The 27,602-nt window shown below is 33.4% G+C and overlaps 3 protein-coding genes across 3 annotated transcripts; 2 read left to right on the forward strand and 1 right to left on the reverse strand.

Moving 5' to 3' along the window:
* Positions 1-9,584: 9,584 nt before the first annotated feature.
* On the forward strand, positions 9,585-12,628 carry LOC100813272 (uncharacterized). The gene is made up of 3 exons (XM_003555930.5): positions 9,585-10,295; positions 10,956-11,297; positions 11,400-12,628. Exons 1-3 carry the CDS (start codon positions 9,864-9,866, stop codon positions 12,015-12,017), a joined length of 1,392 nt encoding a protein of 463 aa, XP_003555978.1. The 5' UTR covers positions 9,585-9,863; the 3' UTR covers positions 12,018-12,628.
* Positions 12,629-18,767: 6,139 nt separating this feature from the next.
* LOC100813079 (pentatricopeptide repeat-containing protein At5g02860) lies at positions 18,768-21,930 on the forward strand. Its single transcript, XM_003555237.5, has one exon. The coding sequence runs from the start codon at positions 18,934-18,936 to the stop codon at positions 21,316-21,318; it is 2,385 nt and encodes a 794-aa protein (XP_003555285.1). The 5' UTR covers positions 18,768-18,933; the 3' UTR covers positions 21,319-21,930.
* Positions 21,931-23,549: 1,619 nt separating this feature from the next.
* On the reverse strand, positions 23,550-26,243 carry LOC100813810 (probable protein phosphatase 2C 63). The gene is made up of 4 exons (XM_003555931.5): positions 25,634-26,243; positions 24,703-25,076; positions 24,164-24,400; positions 23,550-24,070 (listed from the first exon to the last, which is right to left on the reverse strand). Exons 1-4 carry the CDS (start codon positions 25,896-25,898, stop codon positions 23,825-23,827), a joined length of 1,122 nt encoding a protein of 373 aa, XP_003555979.1. The 5' UTR covers positions 25,899-26,243; the 3' UTR covers positions 23,550-23,824.
* Between the last annotated feature and the right edge of the window lie 1,359 nt (positions 26,244-27,602).

Genomic DNA, 27,602 nt, shown 5'->3' on the forward strand with positions numbered 1-27,602 from the left:
GATTCTTCATTTCTTCTTCTTTCAGTTGCTGTTGTTTTTTCTTTGGGCCTGTAAATGGGTCTTATTTTGGGATTTCTCCAAACCCAGAAGTGCGGTGAATCCATGTAAGCCCAATTTCCAAAAATGTTCAAAGGGAGTTGCTATTGGCACTACCACGTGGGTGCCTTTTTGAAGTATTCCAAAATTGACCTTTTGGCGGAAACACAGCAAAATCGTGTTTCCATTACCTATACGGGGGTGAAAAAAACACAGCACAATGGAAACACGATTCTATTTTACAAGTTTGCAACAAAATTGTATTTTGTTTTTATAATTTGTTTACCCGATATAAGCAATGAAATTGTAGTTTTGTTATTTTCTTCACTCCATTTGTGCAATGAAAATACAATTCTTTTATACATTGTACAACAAAAAAATTGTATTTTCATTATTGGTCCAGCATCCCCACGATCGCCATCCAAACACATTGACAAAAACACATATTCAACAAGAACCACAACAAAAGTTGCAACAAAAAAGGGGGGCAAGGGTGCATAGATCTTGATGGTGCGGAGCAAGGGGTGCACAAATCTAGGCATGGACATCAATATTGGTGGTTTGTGTGTGGTGGATGACAACAATGCTCGATGGATGAGGATGGGTCACGTCACGATGGTGAAGGATGAGGGTGGGGCTGTGCGTAGTTGTGGTGGACTAGGGTGGGGTTGGGTGTGGTGGTGGTGGACAGGGGTTGGGTCACAGGAGGGTGGGGGTGACAATTTTAGATCTGAGGAGAAGGGAAAGAGGTGGTGAGTGGACAAAAGAGGAATTTTACAAAGGTTGGTAGTACATAGGAAATCTGATAGTGAAAATAGTTGTTCCCGTGTTCAAAAACAGATTCAGCCCAATTGAAAATGAAGACAAGTTAGTTTCACGCGAATGATGCACGTATCATTCAAAATTCATTGGCCAAAAACTATGAAATAGGATTATTTCAGTAGCATATTTATAATTTCTACAAAATAAAATAATATCTATAATTACAACAAAGTATTTATAACATTTTAAATAATTTAATTTATCAAATTTAAAATACTAATTTAACTTCAACTATTCAAGGTTTAATGAAGACATTCATATACTATCAAAATTATTAACTAAATTTTAATCCAAATAATACATAAAAATAAACAAACAACATTTATTATAAAAATAAATTTTGAAAACTAAATTAAATATGTGTGTGTGGTGCATGAAGGGGTTTAAATCCCTGAATTTGAACCTGATATCTGTTTTGACAAAAGTAAAAAAAAATAAAAAAATGAATCCAAACTCAGTTAAAATAAGTTTTTCGTCAAAGTTTGGTAGAAGTAAGAAAAAAAAGCCTTGCCCGCAAATTCAAGATCTACTTTTCATGGCTAATCATTTTTTTTCCAAATATAATCTTGATGGGATTAGTAGGAGAAGAATTAGTTCCCCGGGGTAATTAGGTTTTGTCAAATTAGAGTCAACACTTTTTATTATAAAAACTTTTAATATATCTTTATTTTATATTTGAAACTCATTGTGTTCATGGTTTTTAAGTCCACAAGCGAAATACAAGGTCAACTTAAATTCCGCAATGGAATAAGAGAAACTTTGTGAAAATGGTTGCAAAATGTCAAATAAAACAGCAAAAGTAGCCGTTGATAATTTTTTATTACTTTCTTTTCAATAAGTCTTCTTAATAATTATTATATAAATATCTTTACAAAAAAAATATTATTAATTGAAAGGTAAGCTAAGGTACAAAAACATATCAAGTTACCATGCTTTTTTTTCTCCTAGCCCTAGCCATCATTGAATGTGAGATTAAAACTTTCAAATCTGCCACTCAAAAACCCAACCACGTTGGCCCCTCACTTTGGTTATGTATCAGACTTGACAGCTACACAACTTGGAGAAAAAAAATGAGAAAAAGAGAGAAGAAAAAGTTGACCACCTCGTCCCACTTTTTAATGGGATCTTTTCTTTCTTCTTGCTCTCTCATGCTCTTCCTCTTCTTCGAAGATTAGTTGTAAAGCTGAGCCCACCACTGATCACACACACATCAAGAAGATGACCCAGTTTTGTTTAACTTATTCTTCTATTAATTACGTGATTGTTTGTTTGATGAGTTTATAATTGATTTTAAATATATTTTTATATATAATATTATGTTATAAAAAAATTTAGGATTAATTTTGAATTTAAAATTAATTGAGTTGAACTAACTTTTGAGTATTTTTTTGTTGAAACCAAAATTTTATACTAAATTTTAGTGATAACTTAATTTTATAATAAAAACATTTAAATATAAATTATATCACTTTAAAATGAATTTTATAAAATCAATTTGTTAACCCGCATCCAAACATATACTACATTACATGAAGCTTCTCATCTCACCCCCTTTTATGTCATGATATTTTTTCTTTATGACCCTAAACCTGCGTTGCACGTGCTGTGGCGCGTAAAGAGGAAGGATGCTGGCAAGACCAAGGAAAATAGCATATGGTTTGGGTCCCAAATGGAAGAGACTCTACTTTAATGTTCCCAGCTGATTCATATATAAATTATTACTCTACACCGATACATATAGTATATAATAGCACACTGCACAATAGAGGCAGAAGAAGATGGATTCTTTTTGCTGTTCTAGTCAAAACAAAGAAACATAGTTGCAACAAAATGGGAAAGAATATTTCAACATGGCAGTTAGAAAGAACTAAGTAGCTGCCATCACATAGGGAAAGAGTGACAAAATGCATTTGAAAAAGGAAAAGAAGAAAAAATTAAGAATGTAACCAGTGACTAGTAGCATGTGGAACAAGTCCTTTAATTTCAGGACATTCATTAGTAACTGGTAGTCTAGTACTGAGAAACCTCCCTTACAAGATACCTTGAGAAAAATCCCCATTAATTAGCCAGCTTAGATCCTGTTATAAGGACATAATCATTCCTATTGAATTCACAATTCACGTGCACTTCTTCAACATGCTTTACTTATATGATTATTAGTATATGAGATATGTGTGTGTAATTTAAACCATTAAAAAAATCACAAGAGGTGTTGTAATATTATTTTTTATTTCCTTACTTACAAAGGAATATACAAATGAAGAAATTAAATATGTGTAACTTGCATATATAATATCTGTCACGCGTTCTACAAAAACTGTAGTTATATTTTGAGAAGTCAATTAATGGCTAACAATGGTTGGTTCAAGCCTCATTGTCCTAATTCCATGCATATATCCCCACGACATAATTAGGCGCCTCGAACCTATATGACGTTACTGTCACAAAACTCACGGGAGTAAGCTTTTTATTAATTATAAACTATAAGATCTTGTGGTAGATAGTTATTTAAGTCAGCAGTTGAAGAAGTCTTTGAAAAGAGTACAGTAAGTTAATCAACTTATGTACACCCGTCAAATTACAATTAATAATCATATGTCTAAGCTGGACTCACTTGGATCACTTATGGTTTATGTTCATTCTAATTGATAGTGACAATATTTGAGGGTTTTAAATAAGCTTAATTATGAGGAAAGTGGAAACTATTAATGGGGGCTTTACAAGTAGGAGGGTGCAACATCAAATCCAACTGAAGTTGGACTGGGAAAAGAAAATTGTTATGTCTATCTCCTACTTTTTGAAAGTAATAAACAAAAATATATAGAAGATGAAGAAGGAAAAGGTTGTTGGGAAGAGAATGCCTTTGTCGATAAGGAACAACAATTTTGTCTACTGCATACATAAAAATGAGATTGGTTGGCCCACTAATCAGTAATCATTTTATTTAGTTGTAATTCTGGAGGCCCACGCCTTTATGATAGTCCAAGTTTGAAGATCATTCAAACGCCAGTGATAGTGAATCAATATATAAGTTGCATTTGGAAGAGTTTGTATACAGTTTTTTTTTTATTTATAAAAAAACCTATAAAATACTTTATCATTTTATAAGTTTTTCTACTCATTTTTATATATTTTTTTAAATTATTAATATGAATTATTTTAAAGTTATTTTAATGAAATTTACAATTTAGTTTATGGTATAAGCTCTTTTTTAGTTTGTACCAAAATTATTTTTTTGGGAAGATAATCCTATTTGAATCGAATTATGGGTGAATTTTTTTTTATGCAAGTATTTAATTTATGATATAAGCTCTAATGTAATAAAAGATTATTAGAAAAATCTTAATTAAATTATTTAGATAAACGCACCTGCCGGTAACTTCTTATTTGGTGTCAGTTGGTGTGCATGTTAGCAAAATAGGGGTTCCGATACTTTGATTACTTTCTGACTTTCTGTTTTTGGATGATAGGGCAACATTCTGAATCATAACTGGTATTTAATTATGTAAAAAAAAAAAGTGATATTTAATTAAACTATCTGGCCCTACAACTGAAGAGTAGCATAGAATAGAGAATGGCGATTAAAATCCAAAAGTGCACCTCAGGAACCATAGCAGATGCTAGTTGATACACAACAGAATTCCATCATGAATTCCTTATGTATATGTTTTTCTTGGTAGAGATTCCTCATATATGTTTAATTTTGAGTAAATACATAGACTGGCTCAAGAACTACTATTAATAATCATCAAATTTTTTTTCGTATTGTATTTAAGTAATTAAGTTATATTCAAGATTACAAATCCCAGATGAAAATTATGCTGTTGAATACTAAAAACCTTGCAGAATTTAAGTCGAGTTGAAAAAACTTCAAAGACATGTCATAGCCATGCCTGCCAAAATTGATAGAGGCTAGATTAAATTAAATTTCTACTTTTACAAACCTTATTTGCTCGAACAAGGAAGTAGAAACAAAAACAAATATATATAAAATGGTAAATGTTTTTCGGAGTGAAACAGTATCCTTTTGAGAATTAAAAATAGGGAAAGAAAGGCAGAGGTGTACGCAGAGTCTTTTGGTTTATAAGAATCTTAAGATTTTGGTGGGAGATTTTCTTAGCCTCCTATTAGTTGGATCATGGATGCACCGAAAAAGGATAAAGTTAAAACGCGTTTATTTGGGCCCCACGGCATAGAAAACAATGCTTAACTGTTCTTTGTTATACCAAATCATTCTACTTCTGCTACTCAATGATACACTCCGGCCGTTCGGTCCAGTATACGAATACAGTCTCTGTTCAAACATTTATACTCTACAAAATACATGTGTGTGTTTGTTTCTTTTTTTGTTAAAATCCTCCAATTTCCTTTTTATTGGATGAAAAAATCTTTCCATATTTTAATCATTGATTTATGAATAAATAATGATATACCGGTCATGTTTGGTGTAATTTTTTTAATTGTGATATTAGTACGAAATTATTCTAATCAGAAATAATAATAAATTTATTTTATATCCAATAATCAATCATAATAAATTTAATAATGAATTGAATTACAACATAATATATATATTTTGTGCATCACACATGTTATTACACTTGTATATAATAAATTTATTGACCTATGCAACAAATTAACTTTTTTTTCATACTAAAAAAATTAGTGAATATTAAAAAAATGATGTCTTATAAATAAGAAAGTTAGGCAGGCGATGAAAGAGGCGCATCCATCAAGTTCACGTTCAATTATTCATCCACTGCGTGGGACCCACCTTGCTCCACTTCATCATCTTCACTCTTGATCAAAGTCACAAGCATTAGACACGAATCCACACCATTGATTTCGCAGCAATTGAACAAATCAGGGAAAAGAATTGAAGGTGTGGGTCCCCTTGCCCTGTCAAACACCACGAACCTGTCTGGTTTCAACCTTCTCCCCATCTTCGGACCGTTTCTAACTGCCATTTTTTTTCCCCTCGAAAAACATTAGCCCACGTTGAAAAATTGGAAACCAACAATGTTTCAAAAATAAATAAAAAAAGAGCATGTACTTATACACTTGTTGAATAACAAAAACGAATCTTCAGAACGATACAAACAAATGTGACTAAAAATGTATGATTTTCAATCTTGTTGGAGAGTGAAAGAAATATAGCTTATTAATCATTGATTTGAATTTAAATAATTTATAAACTTAATAATAGATAAACACTTATTCTCTCTGGAAAAAAAATCCAAAGATTCCGTTTTGTTATTCAACAATTGTATAAGTATGTGGTCTTTTTTATTCAACAAGTGTATAAGTATATCTAGTTAGTTACAACTAACAGACTCAAAGATATAAAGTACAGTAATATTTTAGCTGTGCTTTTTTTTACGAAATTGTTATAATACATTGTTACAAATTAGGCACATAAATTTAGGAGTTTTAGAATTAAATACAAATTAGCTATGATTTTTAATTATTTTGTTTTGCATTTTATGTTACTATGACTTTGTATCAATTTTTTTAACTAATTTGTAGCTTCTTTTTTTTTTTTACTATAAATTAAGTACCAATTTTGTATAAGTAATTAATTCAAATTTCTTGTATTGAATAATGACTGGGAAAAGGAGATCACCTAACATTTGAGGAAGACTTCGAGAATCAACTTTATACTTGTGTTTGGCCGAAGCATTTTTTATTGTTATCATTTTTTATCTGGTTATTGCCATATTGGTAGAGATTTTGTTCGTTTGTTTATTGTCTCCAAAGAACACGTGAATCAAGTCTACATAATATAGGAGGGAGGAGATCACGTTACCATCTACTTATTTTTTGGGCTACATTGTGTTTTAATTAATTGTAATTAATTAAATTGAGATTATTCTAACTTTATATTTCAGTAGAGAAGATATTTTTGATATATTTGAGATTCTCAAATTGAGAAGATACGAGGAAGCTAGGATTTTTTCTACATAGCTTGGATATAATAAATAAATAAATAAACATTTCTATGATTTTTAACTTTTAAAAAATGTGTTATGTTCTATATATTTCTAACTTTGGCTGTGGAATACTAAAGTCTTATATAGTGAACACAGAAAATATATTTGAAATGACAATCTAATGTTAAGTAAATTTCTATGGCGAGGATTAGGGATTGATAGGAATTGAGAAATTACCTGAGACATGGAAAGTTGTATATAGTCTGAGATTCATGATTCAAAGGCGACAAAGATTATGGAATGATGACTATCATGATAAAAATAGAAGATATATAATGGGCTGAAAATGGCGATAGTAAGTTAGTAAATTATCTATCATGACAATCCTTTCCTATAGTGGTTCGAAACTGGTGGGAATAGCTTGGTCCTGGAAAGTGGAGATGGTTATGATTCTAAAGAATTTGGATAAACTCGCCAGAGAATTCGGTAATTCTACTAAAGCTTGAATACTTTCAGTGCTTTCAATTGAGTTACCTGGGTACGTATTGCTAAATAGCTTTATATAACAATTTCATCCATTTCTAATAAGATTGCCTCTTCAATAAAATAAAAAATGCATGTAATGGATATATTCTATTCGGTCTGGATTATCTCCTCCATATATATGTGCATACACAAGTTCGAGTAGTTTCTTCTTTTTATATGTCACGCCACTTTTTTATATTAAGTATTTCATTTTGTTTTTATTTTCACTTTTTTTTTTACATTTTATTCCTCTTCAATCTTTTACAATTTAATTTCTTTAAAATCTATATAATACATGGAAAACTACAAACATATTTTTTTAGAACTAAAAAACCAGCTCGGAGTTTAATAAAATTTTCAGTTTAATTTGAAAAAAAAATTGATCTCTCTTTTTTATTTGTTTCTTCCTGAACGAACCTCCAATAAAACATTTTTTTGTTAATAAATAGTATATTCCGTTTATTATTATATCATTTTCAGTAAAATCGTTTTTTTTTTTTCACCGTCTACATTTGATTCCCTTAAATGTCATGAATTTTCTATTTGTTCTTCTGTTTTAGGGATGGATTGGGCTTTTATAAAAGTTGAATTTCTCTCGCTTTCTAAATCAAAGGTATATTATGGATGGTTTTGACTTTTATAAGACTTGAATTTCTCCCCCTTCCTAAAACAAAGGTTTGAATCTAACATGGTTACCCTATACAAGTTTTGTTTTAAGGTTTGACATGATAATTTATAAGTCTATCCCAACTTCAAACTTGTTTAAAAGCTTATTTTATAATAGCTCTTATTAAATAAAGATACGTGAAAATATATTTAAAAAATATCTCTCTTTTTTGTTTCACTCTTATACATAGGTCAATAAGTATATAATTCTAAATATTATAATTAAAATTTAATACAGCAACAATGTATTATTATTATTATTGAAACAAACATGATGCATTCAACTTTTCATATTGCTGTTCATCGAACAAACAATTACTCATTATTGTACGTTATGACCAAAGCTTCTATAAACACAAACTACCTCCAACACCTAGAACAATGTTGGTAGCAGATTGAAGACACACACTTCCAACATTGGCGGTGGTTGATTGAACAGAAGACTCACACCTCCAATGACGCTCGCGGTGTCGCGGGTTGCTGAGAAAGGCCAACTCTAGGAATTGTTTCACTAAATACAAGCTATCCCACGTCTAAAATGCCACATTCGAAATCAAGGTGTCCCTTTTCTATAAATACCATCTTTCTTTTTAGTCCCTTGTAATTTTAAAGAAAAAATGTTATAATTATAAATTTTAAATGAATAATTAGACAAACTTTTATTCTCAGCATATTCTCCGGCAATACACGGGATAAATTACGTTGAAGAATAATATCTTTATTATTTTAAAAAATAAACTTTGGTAGTAGAATAATAAAAATTAAATATATATAAATAAAAAACATGACATTATAATATGTACAATTTTTTAGTTTCTCGTAATCAAACAACCTTTATTTGCACTTGTTTTTTCAAATCCTCTCTTCACCATATCTATTTTTGATAATGTCAATGATTTATTTGCAAGTGAAGGAAAATTTAACAAATTATATATATAAAAAACTAAAACCAAGTAAAACCCAATTGTTGTCTGTTTAAAAAAGGAACGAAAAGATAAAGTTTGCTTAACATAGACACTAATTTAAAGTATTAAAGTTGAACATTTTTAATTTTAGAGACCAAATTAAAACAAAAGAAAATAAGATCAGGATAAAACTAAACATCATCATTTTTTGTTAAAAAAAATCTACATATAGAAGTACATTTCATTCATTGACACATAAGTCTAAAGACCTACAATAAATCTAAATTAACACCGTTTTTGCTGCATGGAAAAAATCATCTAGTTAAATATATTTTTTTTCACAATTGATGATATTGTTATCTTGTGTATTTTTTTCATTATATATGATTGATAAATTTGAACGATTGACTAATAGTTAATGAGTTTAAAAGTGATGTATTTAAACTGTAAAAATAATTTTACTCATTCAATTACAAATCAAAACATAAGATAAGTTTTTTTTTTACTTTATAATAATAATTATCTTAAAAATTATATAAATAATAAATTATAATTAAGACAATAATATAAAATTATTTTAGCATGTAAAATATAAATAACAAAGTCTGTTTAAGATAGTAGTAGTAATGAAAACTAATTCCACGTCTGTACGAAATTAAAGAGAAGAAAAGGAAATATTCCGCATTTGGAACTGCAACTAACAAAAAAAGAAATATAATAGTATTATCACAACCTTTCAGCCTTCCCATAAAGCAGCAAAACCATTCTCTCTCTCTGGAAAACCGTACGCCCACAAACGCACACACTCCTCAAAACTAAACTCCTCTCACTCACACCCACTCACTGCCTCCAACTCTTCCAAAACCGTTTTCTCATTCATTCTATGAACCTCTTTCTCTCTCTCCCTTCACTTGCCTAGTCTCGTAGGGGTTAGTTACCACTCCGTTTCTTCACACTCTCTCTTTCTTGATCCTTCCAAATGGAAAAGAAGCAGGGTTTCTTCTCCGCTCTCAAAGACGAGGTGGTCCGCGGACTCTCCCCCTCGCGTTCTCGCTCCACCAGCCCCGCCCGAACCGTCTCCCCCATCACGGGCCTCCTCCGCCGCAAGAAGCGCAGCCCCAGCCCAGACTCCTCCGTCGCGAGATCCGTCAGCCTCCGCCCCCTTGGGGAGACGCTCACGCCTCTCATGGAGGGCCCCGACCCGGACGGAACCGAAAATGGGGATCCGAAGCGAATCGGGTCGGGCTTAGGACACTGGATGAAGGGGCAGCTGTCACGTGCCCCCTCCGTGTCGTCGTACAAGAGGTCTGATCTGAGACTCCTCCTCGGCGTCATGGGTGCTCCTCTCGCCCCCGTTCACGTCTCCTCCACCGACCCCTTGCCTCATCTCAGCATCAAAGACACTCCCATTGTAAGCTCTCACCCATTTTTCCCTTTTCTCAAACATCCTTTGGTCTTTTGCTGTTTCTTACAGTGAAATTTAACTACTCTCTGTCTCTTCTTTGGATGTATGTGCTTTGGATTTTTGCTCATTTTCTTCCTCCTATCTTAATGTGCTTCTCTTGAGCAACTCAGATTATGGCTTTTCTGGTAACTTATGTCATGTTTTTATGCTGCTTGTCGTGTTTTGATCCCGTGCCAGATTCACTCTGCGATTTCTAGTTTTATCTCTTGTTCTCGGTGTTTCGCTCCAAGGGTTGTTAACTTGGTGAGAGACTCGGCGAGTCACGTGCCTTCTTTCAATTATTTCACTTCAAGGGTGCCCTACTGAGAACTACAAAATTTACAAAGAAAATAATAAAAAAAAAAGTTATTTGAATAGGGACCAACCAAAACCCTGAAAACCCGGTTCTATGTGCTATGAGATAATTTTAGCTTCCTAACTCAAATAATGTTCTTAAATTGATGCTTTGCATTCAACCCTTTCGTTGTAAAGGGGGACCAACGGACCATCTTCTTAATGAAGAATAAAAAAATGCCGTTTATTCTGAACGGTGAAATTCAGTTGATAAGCTATTATTATTAACCTTTTTTTTGTTTTTGTATGTTTTGTTCATGGATGCCCTTGCAGGAGACTTCATCCGCTCAGTACATATTGCAGCAGTATACAGCAGCGTCTGGGGGGCTGAAATTGCAGAACTCTATACGAAATGCTTATGCCATGGGAAAGGTTAGAATGGTGGCTTCTGAATTTGAAACTGCAACTAGGGTAGTGAAGAACCGGAGTAGGTGTGCAGAGTCTGGTGGATTTGTGCTCTGGCAGATGGATCCCGACATGTGGTATGTAGAGCTTGCAGTTGGGGGAAGCAAGGTTCATGCTGGCTGTAATGGCAAGCTTGTTTGGAGGCACACACCTTGGCTTGGGGCTCACACGGCAAAGGGACCTGTGAGGCCTTTGCGGCGTGCACTTCAGGTTGATTTCCCTACTACACATACATGTGCTGTTTGTTTTTGTTCTAGTGTCTATTTACCTTTTCCTGTGTAACTTCTAAGTGTGTGTATTTTGTTTGATTAGGGTATTGACCCTAGAACCACTGCCAGTATGTTTGCCGATGCCAAATGCATAGGAGAGAAGAACATCAATGGTGAGGATTGCTTCATCTTGAAGCTTTGTACTGACCCTGAAACATTGAAGGCTCGGAGTGAGGGTCCTGCTGAGATCATAAGGCATGTCTTGTTTGGCTACTTTAGCCAGAAGACTGGACTTCTTGTACACATTGAGGACTCCCATCTGACCCGCATCCAGTCTAATGGGGGCGATGCAGTTTATTGGGAAACCACAATCAATTCATTCCTTAGTGATTATAAGCCCGTGGAAGGTATAATGATTGCCCATTCAGGGCATTCCGTGGTAACTCTTTTCAGGTTTGGGGAGATGGCCATGAGCCATACTAAAACAAGAATGGAAGAGGCCTGGACAATCGATGAGGTTGCATTCAATGTTCAAGGCCTTTCAGTCGATTGCTTCATTCCCCCAGCTGATTTGAGAACAGCTTCTGTCAGTGAAGCTTGCGAACTTCCTCAGGATGAAAGAGCAAAGAACTCACTAGCAGTACATCGGGCCAAAGTTGTTGCGCTGGAGAAATCACATAACTGCAGCATTGATAGCATGATCTGGAAGATGGAAATCTAACAGACGGCAGTAGGATCAATTCAAGGCAATTGTTAATAGCAGTCACTAGTTTTTGACTACTAACGTTTAGATGTTAGATTAGGGGTTCAGTTGGTTCTATGTGAAAGTTTGTTTATGCCTCTATATAGTTCTGTAAATAGAGCATAAAAATTCACGGGTATTATGCATACAGACCTGAGTGAATGTTTTATTCTCAATGCAGGATCCAACTATGGAGTTGGAGCTCGTTTTTCCACTTCGGAATAGAGCAATTTGAGGTTAAAATTTTAGTTTACCTTCCTTGAATGAGGGAAGGTGGTGAAGCTTTGGTATAGTGGACCCATTAAACTTTTGTTACTTAGCAAGTTATCTAAGTGTCGATGGTGGTAATATTAAAGAGTCTACCATCGACCACAGCCAGTTTGGCACTAACAGCTTCTACATGGTGTGGAAGTTCTGTGTTTGAAAAGGTAACGTGGTTGTTTTTGATAGCCGAGATAATGGAGTAGAGTTACAGGGACAATACTCAATGTACCGAACATCTCTTGTAAGTTTCCGGTTGTGTTATGATGTTATTTTGCCAGTGCTCCTGATAATGAAACTGTCAGATAATGAATGCTTGTGATGGGATATATGTTACTCTTCACATTATTTTTTGACGGAGCTGCTGTCTGACTTGTAAATGGTAACCATGATTTACTCGTCGACGTTTATTTGCATTTGTCATTATATAGCATATGGTATTGGATACTCTCCCTATTTTGTCTGGGTAAATTATGTGTAAAAGAAAAACTAAATAGTACCACTGAGTAAATAAATGTTCATATCAATTGAAGGTAAGACTCGGAAAGTTGTATTCTCAACGCATTTAGTCATCAATTGAAGCTTAGTGAATGTGCGTCTGTAACCTCCCAAATTGTTATTTTGTGAACTTAATTTTAGTGTCAGCAACGGATCATAGGTAATATACAATTTCCCCCCTCCTCATGGTTGCTGCATGTGTGGAAGCTTCGCTCTTTTTCCGACGGTCTTGGTCAAATGAGCATAGGGAAGAAAATAGGAACCTGATAACGGGGAATATAACAATTTTTTAAATGAATACGGAACAGAAGCCAGTGTGAATTCAGAATAAATAAAGCGAAATTTGGTTATGTTTCTGATGGCGCGTGTCTGTGAGTGTGTGTGAACGTGATTATGGAAGGACCAACCACGAGGGTTTGGTGCTTCCAATGCCCAAGTGATGCTACCAGCTTCATTCGCTTTCTTGCTCAATTCTCAGGCAGTCTTTATCATTTTCTTTTGCTTTTTCAGGCACTGTCTTTTACTTCTTTATCCAACTTGAACAATATTCCTAGAGGAGGATTCTCAAAGCAGTCAAGATCAGTTAAGCTTTGTTTTTTTAAAAAAAATAAAAAAATTATTCCATTTGTATTCCTCTTTTTCAAATTGGTGATAACTGGTTGAATCTTGTTGTCTACCCTCTATCGTGCATACATTGCATTCGTATGATTGTTTGCCCACCAAATAATGGCATGTGATTTGTCTTTGTGATAGTCTAAAGTAATGTGTTAACCTAGAAACCAATCTTCCTAATAAAACTCCTTGAGCTTTTGCTTTCTTTCAGATCGTTTTACTTTTAAGAAAAAGCTCCTTTAAGGGTGTACCATCCATTCAATTTTAGCGACTTAAAGATTAAATACATTATACTATAAATTAAATTAAGCATGGGTGTATATGCCCTCACTTCTGTACTTTATAGAAAAACTCGCTTTAAAATACTATTATCCTTATTTTTTACTCGTACATTCTTACATCTTTATGGGGGCGTGGTCAAATGTGTACACATTTATGGCCATCACCATCCCCATGCTTACTAAATTAATTATGCGTGGTTAGAAAACCTGGAATGTGACTCATGGTTGGTTGGATGGGTTTCTAAATTAAACTGGCTTTGCAACAACTTATTCTATTACAGAAATTAAAAAAAAAAGGTTAAAAAAGAAACTCGTTTAATGCAGAGGACAAAGATTGTCAAAATTGGGAGAATGCTACCAAAAAGAGCTAGATGAGTCTCTTATATTTGCCTTTTTTTAGATTTTAAACTCTGTCCATCCTAATCACACTTGAGTCAAGTCCAGGTAACTTTGTTTTTTTTCCCATTATTTTACCATTTTAAGATGTGGAAGTAATTAACTCATTGACATAGACAACGCAACCAAATTTTGTTGAGCTGGTCCCGATAGGTAGGACTCGTACATTCTAAAACGGTAAATTTGGAAAAGAAGAGGCCAATGCTAAGCCTAGTGTATAGGTACTTGTGTGCACATGCACATAATCACCATAGCGCTGTATAAAATAGTAATAGTATAAGAATTTAAAATTGTACCTAGCTAAGGGTCAAATGAAGTTCAAGGTTGGGTTTAATTTTATTATATTCACATTTTGAACTACCAAATAGAACAAACTACACCTACTCTGCTCGTTAGTAGTAGGACATTCAAGTTTTATTCAATTTATCGCATATTATAAGCTGGTAGATCTGAATTTAGTAGAAAATGTGACATCATCTTCCTTCTACTTACAAGACTTTCTTTAGTACACCCCAACGGGGATTTGAATTCTTTGTATTTACGCAATCGTAAATCTGGACCTTTCGATGAAGATCAAATGATTAGTATTTTAAAGATACTTTTAAGTTGAATTTACTAAAATCACATATGAACCGTTTGATGAAGGTCAAATTATAATCACCTAACTGCGTGCTTTTCTCGACTGCAGGAATCCTAGAGGGAGGTGCTGTAGTGAAAGGAAAACCATGGCATTTTGAACGTGACATTATTTTTTTGTTGATCTTTATATATAAGATCTACTGAATCATTAAAATTCATTCAGTGACAAAATTATATTGATAATAGCGCCTGATTAATATTTGTTTGACTTCTTTAAACACTACTCCTTCCTTGCATATGAACAAGCTAGATTCCATGGTTGACTTACATAATATCTAATTTAATCATGAAAATGCACATGGTGCCTTCCTAGCAAAACCCAGAAGCTCTAAGGCAATTGCCTTGAGTTTTGTGACCCTCTTTTCTCTGACATAACAGGAGGGTCTTAGGAGCTGTGTTGTTTATTTAGTTGACAAGGTGAGAACTTCAAAGAGATTCGTGCACAGGATGAGTGTGCAACATAAAATAGTAGCAAGTGAAATTGTCTACTAGTTTCTAAGGAGTGTCGGCAGAGAAAGCTTGGTAATGGTATGCACGGAGATGGAGACAAATTTATTATACTGCTGCTAAGGTCTGCAATTGATGCATATTTATGACACTGTCCATGTGGTACCATTGCTTACATCTCTACATAAAATGAGTATATCCCACTGAAAACATGATATTTCACTCACTCTCAGTAATACTATCTATAACTCTAATGGTGTACCCCTATTGCCACGACCAGGGGAGAGAACCAACATATATAGTTAATAGTTACCATATTCATAAATCATAAGTAAATGGCTACTTTTCACACTATCATTATCATGTGCTTTAATGTCAATTTGGTAGTTGTAATATAGAAAATTCAGTACGTAATATATGTCGTTGAGAGGATCGTCAAATGGGCATTTGCACGTGCACAGTGTGCTCTCATTTATTGTCCACCACGGGTAAACACGCTGTGTTCACATTCTACCTGTACACTATCATGGCACGGTGACAGTGTAAGGAGGGGAAAAGTAACTTTCTAATTCGTAATTCTTATTAAAAAAAAAAACTTGTTAATTGGATCCCTTGTTATTTAGCCCATAAAATTGGGCTCCTACTATTTATACCTCAATTTTCTAAGCACACCCCCACACACTGCCTACCTCTCAATTACCCATCATACTCTTTTTCTTAAAGAAGTACACCCATTTTTCTTTCTAGAAATATGTTACCGAAATTACATATACCTATCTTAGAAATCTATCTTTGGAATTATGATTCGTAGTTTCAGAGATACACTTCCAAAATAGGTACATATTTTTTAATAAAATATCACTTAAGAATTAAGATGATTGACGGAAAAATAAAAAAAAGATGATAAACACTTATTTTATACCCATGTTTGTTAGCTTTATTTTCATTCTTTAAATCTCATCTAAAATCTTATTTTCATCTTATGATTATTATTCTTTAAACCCTAATTTTAAACTATCTTCACCATATACTCATCATATAATATTGCATTTTCATCATTATTGTATAATATTTTGTGTTTTACTTCATGTGGCAATGCATTAGTGCCATATGAAGGAAAACACAAAATATTATATAATAATAATGAAAACATGGTATTATATAATGAATATATGGTGAAGATAGTTTAAAATTAGAGTTTAAAGAATAATAAAGATAAGATGAAAATAAAATTTTAGATAAGATTTAAAAAACACTAATGATAATATGAAAATAAGAATAATAAACATGTGTATAAGATAAGAGTTTATCACCTTTCTTTTATTTTTCATCAACTATCTTAATTCTTAAGTGATATTTTATATTTTATATATATATATTTCGAAAGTATATCTCCAAAACTATAAATCATAGTTCTAGAGATACATTTTCGGAATATGTATATGTTATTCCAGAAATACATTTCCAGAAAGCAAAAGGGATATACTTCTTTAATAAAAATAGTATAATAGGAGATTGATAGGTAGAAAGGGGGAACGGGTGTTCTTAGAAGAAAGGAGATGTAGATAGTAAGTGCCTAAATTTGTATGCCTCCAATTATTTGCATTTCAATTAAAAACAAAGAGACCATCATATTAGTATACTTACTGATCCAAACCAGCAAGGAGCCCTAACACCAGTGAACTCAGTAGGCCCAAGATGACAGCCAATCCACTCCTGTGGCTGAAGGATTTCGCTCGTTTATAATGTTTATTTTTAAATGTTGTACATGTCATACCCTTCTATGTTTTAGGGCATGTTTAATTTCAAGTTGAAAAATTATTTTCGAGTCTTTAATAATTTAATTGATTCTAGATAAATTTTTACAATGTTTCATTTTATGATAGAGATTATTTTTTATGTTATTCTGAATTCATAATTAATTTTGATTTAGAGGTAACTTTAAATAATTTTTGCATTGGATAAAAAATTGATATTAAATTTTATTTGTAACTTATTTTTACAATAAAAATATTTAAACATAAATTATATCACTTGAAAATCAGTATTAACAAAAAAAATTAATCTTACAAAATTAATTATTTTTAAAATCAAATTTTTTAATGTTTATCCAAACACATACTTACACATGTATGTTCTGTATTGTTTACCTGTTAACAATCTTAGATTATAAGAAGGACTCCCCTTTTGTAAGAAATGTCAGCAATGCAATTTTCGTACAGATATTATCTAGCCTTTGGTAAAATATTATCTAGCCATTTAGATTTTTCTTAGATTTTCCTTAGTGAAACCCTAATTTTTTAGTGGCTCGGTCCATCACCATCCATACTTCACTCACAATATAAGAAAATCGATAGAAAAATCAAAATTATTTAATATTAAAAATGATAGATTTAATCAATTTTTTAAAAAATAAAAACACAAAAAATGTAACTAAATAAAAACAATAAAAGTAAGGCAAGCCAAGATTTGGGTTGGAGGATCTTAACGAAGCAAGGAAAAATTATTAATCAGCAAATTAATAATTGATATTGTAATTAATTTAAAGTTTTTTTTAAACAGAATTTAAAGTTTGTTAATACCACAATTTTAACTGTTGATTTATTAATCAATGATTGATTACAAGTATATTTTATCTTTTTAATACAATTTTTTTGGATAATGTGTATTTTATCTATTAAAATGCTCCTTTATTTAAAAAAATTTAAATCTATATTTGAGAATTGAACTTTGAACAAAAAGAATGAGAGGATAAATTTTCCATTTTCAATAAACATTATTTATTCAGGATTTTAAAAATAAAATTAAATAATATTAGCACAAATTTAATCACTTAATATTTTACTTATATATAAATATTGCACATATTAGTTTTTGTTTAAATGATATTTTTTTAACAATCAATACATATATTATTTATCCCTATAGGTATATACAAGATTAATCACATGCTGTATAACCAAGATTGATCAAACTTGTAAATAACACATTTATATCCTAAAAGACGTAATTCTAATTCTCGTTGTTGATGTGTGAGAATGTTAATAATAAATACGGTAAGTAATCCTATAAACATTTCTTGAGTTTCAGAACATCTATTCAACTCACTTAAACCTTTAGTTTTGAAGGAAAAAAAATATTATGTTGCATAAACACTTCACTACTATCTTAACTATCTCACCTTTCAAAAATTTCAAATAAATTCCATTTCCTTGTTTCAATACGAATTTCATGCTCCCACTCCAAGAAGTGCCCTCTCTACATAACCATCTTTTCCACGTTCTTTCAAATTTTAGATTTCTCGTATTTTTTTTTTCTCCAACAAATTTTGTTCTACAAAAAGTTTCTCATCTTCTCCCTTATTTTTCGTGATCTCTGTCCTTTATCTCAAACTTTTGTTAATAAAATTACTATTCTTTTAATAATTAATTACTAAAATAAATACAGGATAGAAAAGCCAGTTTATACGTTGAGCTTTCTTTCTGGAAAAGATTTAATTCTTTTAAATTGAAAAAAGATAACAAGGTAAAAAAGTAAGAATATATTTGGTAATTGGTATTACTTAAAAATAAATGATATGTTTGTATGATATTTAAATTAATGTTGGTTTCTTCTTCTTTGTCTCGAGTATGGATCCAATGGTGAAATATAGTTTTAAAAAAGAAACACTATAAAAACATTGTGGGAGCTTCCAAGCATTGAGCAGAGGGCAGAGGGTGGTTTGTGATTGCTAACACACACTTGACTTAACTGAGTCCTCCATGGCACAAAAGCTGTCTCTCCCTCTTATCCTCCCAAACCCACCACCTTCAACACCCACAAAACCACCCTTCCCAACCCCCCCTTCTTCCTCTTCCATAACCCCTCTTCTTCAAGACCTCTTTTTGAACCAAAACCACTCTTCTACACCCCATCTACACCTCTCTCCCTCCACCCACCGTACACCCCGCTCTCCCCACCGCCTCTCCCCTCAAGCCCACCGAATTCTCCAAACCCTAATCCACCCTTCCTTCGATTCCAACCGCTTCCACGAAATCCTCCCCCTCCTCTTCGACCAACCCTCTTCCTCTTCCCTCTCCTGGGACATTCTCGGCATTATCAAGGGTTTGGGGTTTAACAACAAATTCGACCTCGCTTTGTCCCTCTTCGACTTCATCCGTACCCGAAACGACCGCGTTTCGCTCCTGAACGGTTCCGTGATCGCCGTGATCGTCTCCATTCTCGGGAAAACGGGTAGGGTTTCCCGCGCGGCGTCGCTGCTGCACAATCTAGAAGCCGATGGGTTTGAGGTAGATGTGTATGGCTACACCTCTCTCATAACTGCTTATGCTAATAATAAAAAATACAGAGATGCACTCAAGGTGTTTGGGAAAATGAAAGAAGTGGGGTGTGAACCTACTTTGATTACTTACAATGCAATTTTGAATGTTTATGGTAAGATGGGCATGCCCTGGGCTAAGATCATTGCTCTTGTTCAGGACATGAAGTGCCATGGCCTTGCCCCTGATTTGTGCACTTATAATACTCTCATAAGTTGTTGTAGGGCTGGTTCTTTGTATGAAGAAGCTCTTGATCTTTTTGAGGAGATCAAGGTGGCTGGATTTAGGCCTGACGCGGTTACGTATAACGCGTTGCTGGATGTTTATGGTAAGTCCCGGCGGCCCAAGGAAGCCATGGAGGTTCTGAAACAGATGGAGAGTAACAGCTTTCGGCCTAGTGTTGTCACTTACAACTCGTTGGTGTCGGCTTATGTTAGAGGCGGTTTGTTGGAGGATGCCTTGGTGCTTAAAAGGAAAATGGTGGATAAAGGGATAAAGCCTGATGTTTACACCTACACTACACTTTTGTCAGGGTTTGTGAATGCTGGGAAGGAAGAGCTTGCAATGGAAGTTTTTGAGGAAATGAGAAAGGTAGGTTGCAAGCCTAATATATGCACCTTCAATGCGCTCATTAAGATGTATGGTGATCGAGGAAAGTTTGAGGAAATGGTGAAAGTTTTCAAGGAGATCAAGGTGTGCAAGTGTTCTCCTGATATTGTTACTTGGAATACACTTTTGGCAGTGTTTGGACAAAATGGAATGGACTCTGAAGTATCGGGAGTATTTGAAGAAATGAAGAGGTCCAGGTTTGCACCTGAGAGGGACACTTTCAACACTCTGATAAGTGCGTATGGCAGGTGTGGTTCCTTTGACCAAGCAATGGCTGCTTATAAGAGAATGCTGGAGGCTGGAGTGAGTCCTGATCTTTCTACTTACAATGCTGTTTTGGCAACATTGGCTCGAGGAGGGCTTTGGGAACAATCTGAGAAAGTCCTTGCTGAAATGAAAGATGGTGGATGTAAACCTAATGAGGTAACGTATTCTTCTTTGCTCCATGCTTATGCCAATGGTAGAGAGGTCGAAAGGATGAATGCTCTTGCTGAGGAAATATACTCTGGCACAATTAAAACACATGCTGTTCTTTTGAAGACACTTGTTTTAGTAAATAGCAAGGTTGATCTCCTAGTAGAAACTGAACGTGCATTTTTGGAGTTTAGGAAGAGAGGAATCTCGCCAGATGTAACTACTTCGAATGCAATGCTTTCAATTTATGGGAGGAAGAAGATGGTACCTAAAGCCAATGAGATTTTAAACTTCATGTATGAGAGTGGATTGACTCTGAGTTTGACTTCTTATAACAGCTTGATGTATATGTACAGCCGCACAGAAAATTTCCACAAATCAGAGCAAATCTTCAGGGAAATTCTGGACAAAGGTATCGAGCCAGATGTTATCTCATACAACATAGTTATTTATGCATATTGCAGAAATGACATGATGGACGAGGCTAAAAGGATAATTGAAGAAATGAAAGTTCCTGCACCTGTTCCGGATGTTGTAACTTACAATACATTTATAGCAGCCTATGCTGCTGACTCAATGTTTGTGGAGGCTATTGATGTAATTCGGTATATGATCAAGCAAGGATGTAAGCCAAACCATAATACTTACAACTCCATCGTTGATTGGTACTGTAAGCTCAAATTGCGAGATGAGGCATGCAGTTTTGTTCAAAACCTTGGCGACCTTGATCCACAAATTTCTGAGGATGAAAAGAGCAGGTTACTAGAGCGCATAGCAAAGAAATGGTCTCAAGTTGATCCATGAATCTCTGGAGCCTTTACTGGAAAGCATCTTGACCCACTTGTCAGCTACCCTTAGGTTCTATTTAGATAAACTTTTCAATAAATGCTTATAAGAGGAGAAAAAATTAAAATTAAAATGAATTAAACCTTTTTTTTATAATTTGAAATTAATTTATGCACTTCAATTTTTGAATGAGTTAAACGAGAGTATAAAAATTAAAAGTGCATAAGTTGGCTTTAATTTATACAAAAAAAAGTCAATGCATTTTATCCTTTTATTTTTTTTCCTATAAATACTTGTTGAAAAGTCTATTCAAATAGGGTCTTGGTCTTTTCCACCTTGCCTATCCATGTTGTGTAAATGGCTTGGGAGGTAGGCATACAGCCAGTGAAGTTATAACTGGTTGTTATTATCTGTAGAAAAAGTCTGCAACATTGTTTACTACTTTGTTATACAAGGGGTGGGAAGTTACAGAGGGAGGAGGGAGGGGGTTCGAATTTGTAGATCAATGAATTGAAGAACACGAAAGCGATGAGACAGAAAAAAAATAACACACTCTTGGCCCAGAAACCTTTACAACAAATAAGATTTTTGTATTCTCTTGATTTATGGATCACCATTAATTAAAGATTATTCCTGCAGGCAATGCTGTTTGTGCTTCTTTTTTTTTATCTTAGTAAGTCAGCCTATTTTATAAGAGACCCATTCCAGTTAAGCACTTGGTAGAAGACAATTTTTGTTTAATCCGGTTGTTTCTCTCTAGCTTCAAGGCTAAATGCGCCAAATTTCTGGTCTAAGAAAATGCTCTAACAAACGTTGAAAATTAGAATACTTGTATAGGAGGAGATATAAAGTCAATTGAGTGGTTAGGAATGGAGAAAAAAGTCATAATTTTGATTTCTATTACTTGCAAACTAACAAATTTCTGGTCCAACTTAGTGCTTACTTGAGAAAGACGAGCAGTTTGGAAAAATGAAGAGTGATTGAGTCAGACCCACATTGACTATGGGACCAAAGATGACCGTTGACTTGGTTTTCACAATTAGATCCAAATTTCAAGAAACCAAGTCTAAATAAGTTGGGAATTTTCGCGGTGATAAATAACACACGGTGGAGTACAAAACCGGGTTAACTATGTTTGATTTAACATTTTTCTTAAAGGTATTTATTATTTTATTAACTGAAAGCAGATCAAGTAAGACTTTTTTTTTATCAAACAAAACATCACACATGGTAAAATAAGTTGGAAATTTTGGCCGTAACACATGGTGGAGTACAAAACCGGGTTAATTATGTTTGATTTAACATTTTCTTAAAAAAGTATTTATTGTTTTATTAACTGAAAGCAGATCAAGTAAGACTTTTTATTATTGTGGAGAATTAAAAATTATAAATTTGAGTGGTTAAATCATATTGAATAGTTAACGTAAGAAATAAATATACACGATTTTTTTAGATGATTTTGACTATTTTAATCTTGATTATGTACCTAAATTTCCAATATAATTTAGACTTATAATTTTCATTTCTCACCATTAATTAACATTTAATCTTCACCGTGTATCTAAATTTCAAAATACTATTTAGTCTTATAATTTTCATTTCCACCGTAATAAGAATTCTCAATTCATATGTTTGTTAAGAAATACTACACAATTTTGCCACACATACCACGGCATCTACCAGTATCCAGTTTTCGACACTTCTGCCTATTCCCTTTCTTTTTACTTGTTTTAACTTTTAAATACAAGCTTTGTTAGTTTATTCAATATTCAATTCACCTTTGGGGCACCCTCGAATCCTAATTTCTATTTTACTTTCCAGTTTCTATTCATTCCTATGGTAAGGCTAACAAAAATGCCAACTCAACGTTCTATAAAATATTAACAATTGAACATTATCATAAAATGATTTGCTAATAAACGAGTTCGAACGGTTGCTTATACGTGTGAACATTCATTTCAAAACACAGAAAATGTCAAACATCTAAAAAAAATCAACACGTCTGATGACTAAAATGCAAGCTTCTATCACAAATTTTCCGCCTGTTACGGTGGGAAATGGGCACAACCAACATTTGGAAAGAATTTTCATTTCATGGTTGTAATCAACACACGTACCATGGCAATAAGAATGCGCTTATGAAAACTATCCACTCACCAGTCCTGCAATTCCTGTTAGTTGGTGAAACGTCACCAACGCGTACCTCATACTCCATTATTCAGGACGAATATTACCAAGTGAGAAATAACTTGACTAACCAATCAATATAATTTTATTTTCTTTCTTTCCAAAGAAAAACAAAATTGATACCATCAAACCCAAAAAATAAACTTCACAACTATACAAATGCATATCTGCACCAGAAAGAATCTGTCAGCAACTCCCAGCTACTATATCTATGCAGTAATTTTTTGTATATTTTTCTCAAGAATTCCCTTCATTTACCAACAATATTAATCTTCACCTATAAATAATTTTTGCCCCAAATAATGTCAGTGTATGATCCTTTGAAGCAATTTCACTCTTAGGCAACTGTACCAAGCATCCCATCCGCATTTAGGGAAAAAATATCAACTGGGGCAGTTGTATAGCCAACAGCAGTTTGCTTAGAGGAGCCTGCATGGTGATCAAGATAGATTACAACCACAGTGATATCATCATGGAAGTGTCGTCTTATTCCTTTGTCAATTTTCTTTATGTCATCGTATCTCATCTCTCTCTTCTTTGCAGCTTCATGAAGAGCAGCTCTCACCAGTCTCTTGGCAATTCCCTGCAAGTACCAGAAACACACATCAAAATCCTTGAAAGATTTTCTACGAAGTTGATCATTATATGCAGCTCGCAAGCAACAGTAGACACTCACAGCTCTTGGATGTTTGAAAACGATCTGAACCGCAGCCTCATCACTTAATTGTTCCCAGAGGCCATCTGATGCAAATATCAAGAATAAATCCTCTGACTCAAGCTCCCTAATAATGATTGATGGTTCAGCTGTCATTACAGAACGCTTCAAAGGAATAGGATTTCCAAACTGCTGAAAACCCAGGTCACGGTAGAAATCTGGTTTCTTCAAATACACATCACCAATAGATCTTGACACCTGCAACACCAAAACTGTCGAGATAAACTAGGTGTAACCTCCCTGCACCTTTCTCTTACAACGGAAGCAGACACATATGAAAGGCAAAACATGGAGATCAGAGCTTAGAGCATCCAAGTCCTTAATTCTAACCAATTAGAGTAAACCTCAAATTCTATGTCATCTTTGTGTAGGAAAAATACATCTAGTTCAAAATAACCATGGAAGGTAAAGGAAGGGTAGAAAGAAGAGACACAAAAAATAGATGAATGGTAAGTAAGTCAGGAAGACACCAAAAGGGACAACATATCAGCTAATTATACCTGTATAATGCCCTTAATCCTCCAAACTCCACGGCTATAAACCACAATGTGTGAGTCATCGGGATGGAGAGCTTCAACTTCTTTTCTCACCTCCTCATCAGCTACATTATGATCAGTTGACAAACGCTGTGCCACCACCGGACTGTTCTTTCTCTCTGTATCCCTCCTGCCAAGAACAGCTCTCGAGTCTCCAAGGTTTGCAACATACAACACATTATTAGAAATTGCACCAAAAAGGCAACAGGATCCGACGGAAGCAATCTGGGGACTAATGGGCATGGATAGCTTCACCAAATGCAAGAATTCCTCCTCTGTGGCACTGAACGCCTTTTTAATCACATCCACTGACAAACCCCCTTGCTCAGTGGCGAATTCTACAAATCAAAAACAACAAACAAATGAGCATGGTGCTTATTTAGTTCAAATTCTTTGTTCACAAATTTAGTACGAATTAACATGGCTTATGTAAAAATTGGGCAAAAAAGGGAAATTTATTGATAGCAATTGTACAATTGACTACAAATGCCTCTTTGGAATGATTCCTCTTCCTACTAACGAGCGAACAAAACCACGTGCCTCTATTTGAGGAAGTATAACCGAGAAGACAACAACAGTTGGCATTTCATTTTTTATATATCATAGAGCATAGAAAAACAAACCAGTCAATCAATACCAGAATATCAATATCATAATTCATATGTTACAGTAATATTCTTCGTACTTAATAAAGAAATTTTTAAAAAAATATTCTATTATCTCAAAAATCATAAAAGACATTTAATATTATATTAATAATTAATAAAAAAAATACTATATACCAGACTAATATATCAATATCATAATAATCATATAACCCAGAAAACAAATGAGTAAGGGTGAAGTGGTTTTGGATCTTAAAAGAAACGAAAAGGAATAGGAACGATGGAATTACTGTGCAAATAAGGGAAGAGACGCTTGTTGACGAATCTGGAAGCTTCGGGGCCGCCGTGGCCGTCGTAGACGCCGACGTAGGTGGCGGAGGGGGAGGTGAAGACTTGGCTCTGATCCTCAAGACTGTAATTCGCCTGGGCGACGGCGATGGAGAAGTCGCCGGAGGCGTGGGGCTTCAAGTCGGTGTGCCAGAGAAGTCCGTCGGCGGCGCGGCCACCACGGCGTCCGAAGCAGCAATCCAGAGGGCCGTAGCACAAACGCAGCATGATCTATCTCAAAGCGCGTGCGCGATCAAAATTTATTTAAACGATATTGATAAGGTTGAGTTGGTTTGTTTGTTTGGGAGATTAGGTTAGGTATCTGAAGAAGAAGCAGAGAGAGAGAAATGGGAATGGCGCGTTTGGAAGCTGAATCAAAGATATGATATGTATGCTTGTTGGAGGTGGTGGTGTTGTTGTTGTTGTTATTGTTGGTTGAGTTGACGCGTATATTACAATACAACTTGTGTTGTGTTGTGTTGTGTTGTGTTGTGTTATGGTATGTGTTCGCCTTTTCTTTTTTCTTTTCTTTCCGCACTTCTTTCAAATTTCACTTTTCTTTTCTCCACTCACCCTCCTAGGCTAAGTAACCTCTACTTAAATTTATTACTTTTTCTTTTTCCTTTTTTACGATACATGCACAAAAACAAAATGAGGAATACGCTATTATATTATTATCGAATAAAGAGAGTTTAATAATTATAGCAGCTCCAAACTTTAATCAATTAATTATTATCATTCGTAGCTTTTTTTTATGCGTTTCATAGGTTATTTTTATTCTTGACATCATTGATAGTTTGCTATAAAACTTTTACGTTATTCATTAACCAAAATAATAATTATTAGTATGGCTTTAAGGTTTTTTTTTCTCCGCAAAAGTATGACTTTATGGAATAAATATAAAAATTAATAAATTTATTATATATAATAATTTATGATTAAATAACATTGTATTAAACTATTTATATATTATATTTTCTCTTAAATAAATGCTAGTTTGTAAATATGAAGTGTGAAAATAACTTCAATTATTTGAGGGGAATTTACCATTCAGTCCACATTAGACGTAAGTGTTACGATATGGTTGGTATACTTTTAGAAATTAGTTTAAATGAAAATCAGAATTTAGTAATAATAGTGAATTTGTTGATATTATATTTATTTTGTTATACTGTCTTATAATTACGTTCTTATTTATTATAGAAGGTTTAAATTTGTTTTCTTGACAGATGTTTAAATCTGTTAAAATATATTAGAATATACTAATATTATTTTTAAAACTAGTATAAAAAAGTTTTAAATAAATATTTAGATTATATTATATTTTAAAAAAATCAATCTTGAGATTTAAAAAATACACGTGTAAAGTAAATACATTATACATTAAACTTATATTTTAGATTTTAAAAAGAATAAAATATGTATATTTCAAATTTTGATTTTAATTTTTATTAAAACTTAATAATGTTTAAATTCCGTATTTATCAAAGAGATGTTATTTTATTATTTTTTTAATATAAATTAAAAACACGCGTTTCTTTCAATATTTTCCTCTTTTAAAAATAAATAGGTTAAATTTAAATTTTTTTAGGAAAAATTAAAAGTTTTAAACCTTATAAATCTTACCAGTCTTAGGGGTAATTTGATTGTGTGGAAGAAAACTTTAAAAAAATATTTAAATTAAAGTACAGAGAAAAAGAAATGTGAAATCCATACAATTTTTTTTTTAAATTCCTCTTCTTTACTTTTCATTTAAACACAACCAAACCATCCCTTAATCAATTTTTTTCCGTATAAACGCATACATAACACACAACGTGATTTCAAACAAACAAAAAAAACACGCATACATAACGTGTATAATCAACTAAGCCTTTTTTTTATATATAAAAAAAGGAAAATAAGATTAGTTTAATACCTTTCTGTGGCAGC

This window comes from Glycine max, chromosome 20 (genome assembly GCF_000004515.6).
Source record: "Glycine max cultivar Williams 82 chromosome 20, Glycine_max_v4.0, whole genome shotgun sequence".
Lineage (NCBI taxonomy): Eukaryota > Viridiplantae > Streptophyta > Magnoliopsida > Fabales > Fabaceae > Glycine > Glycine max.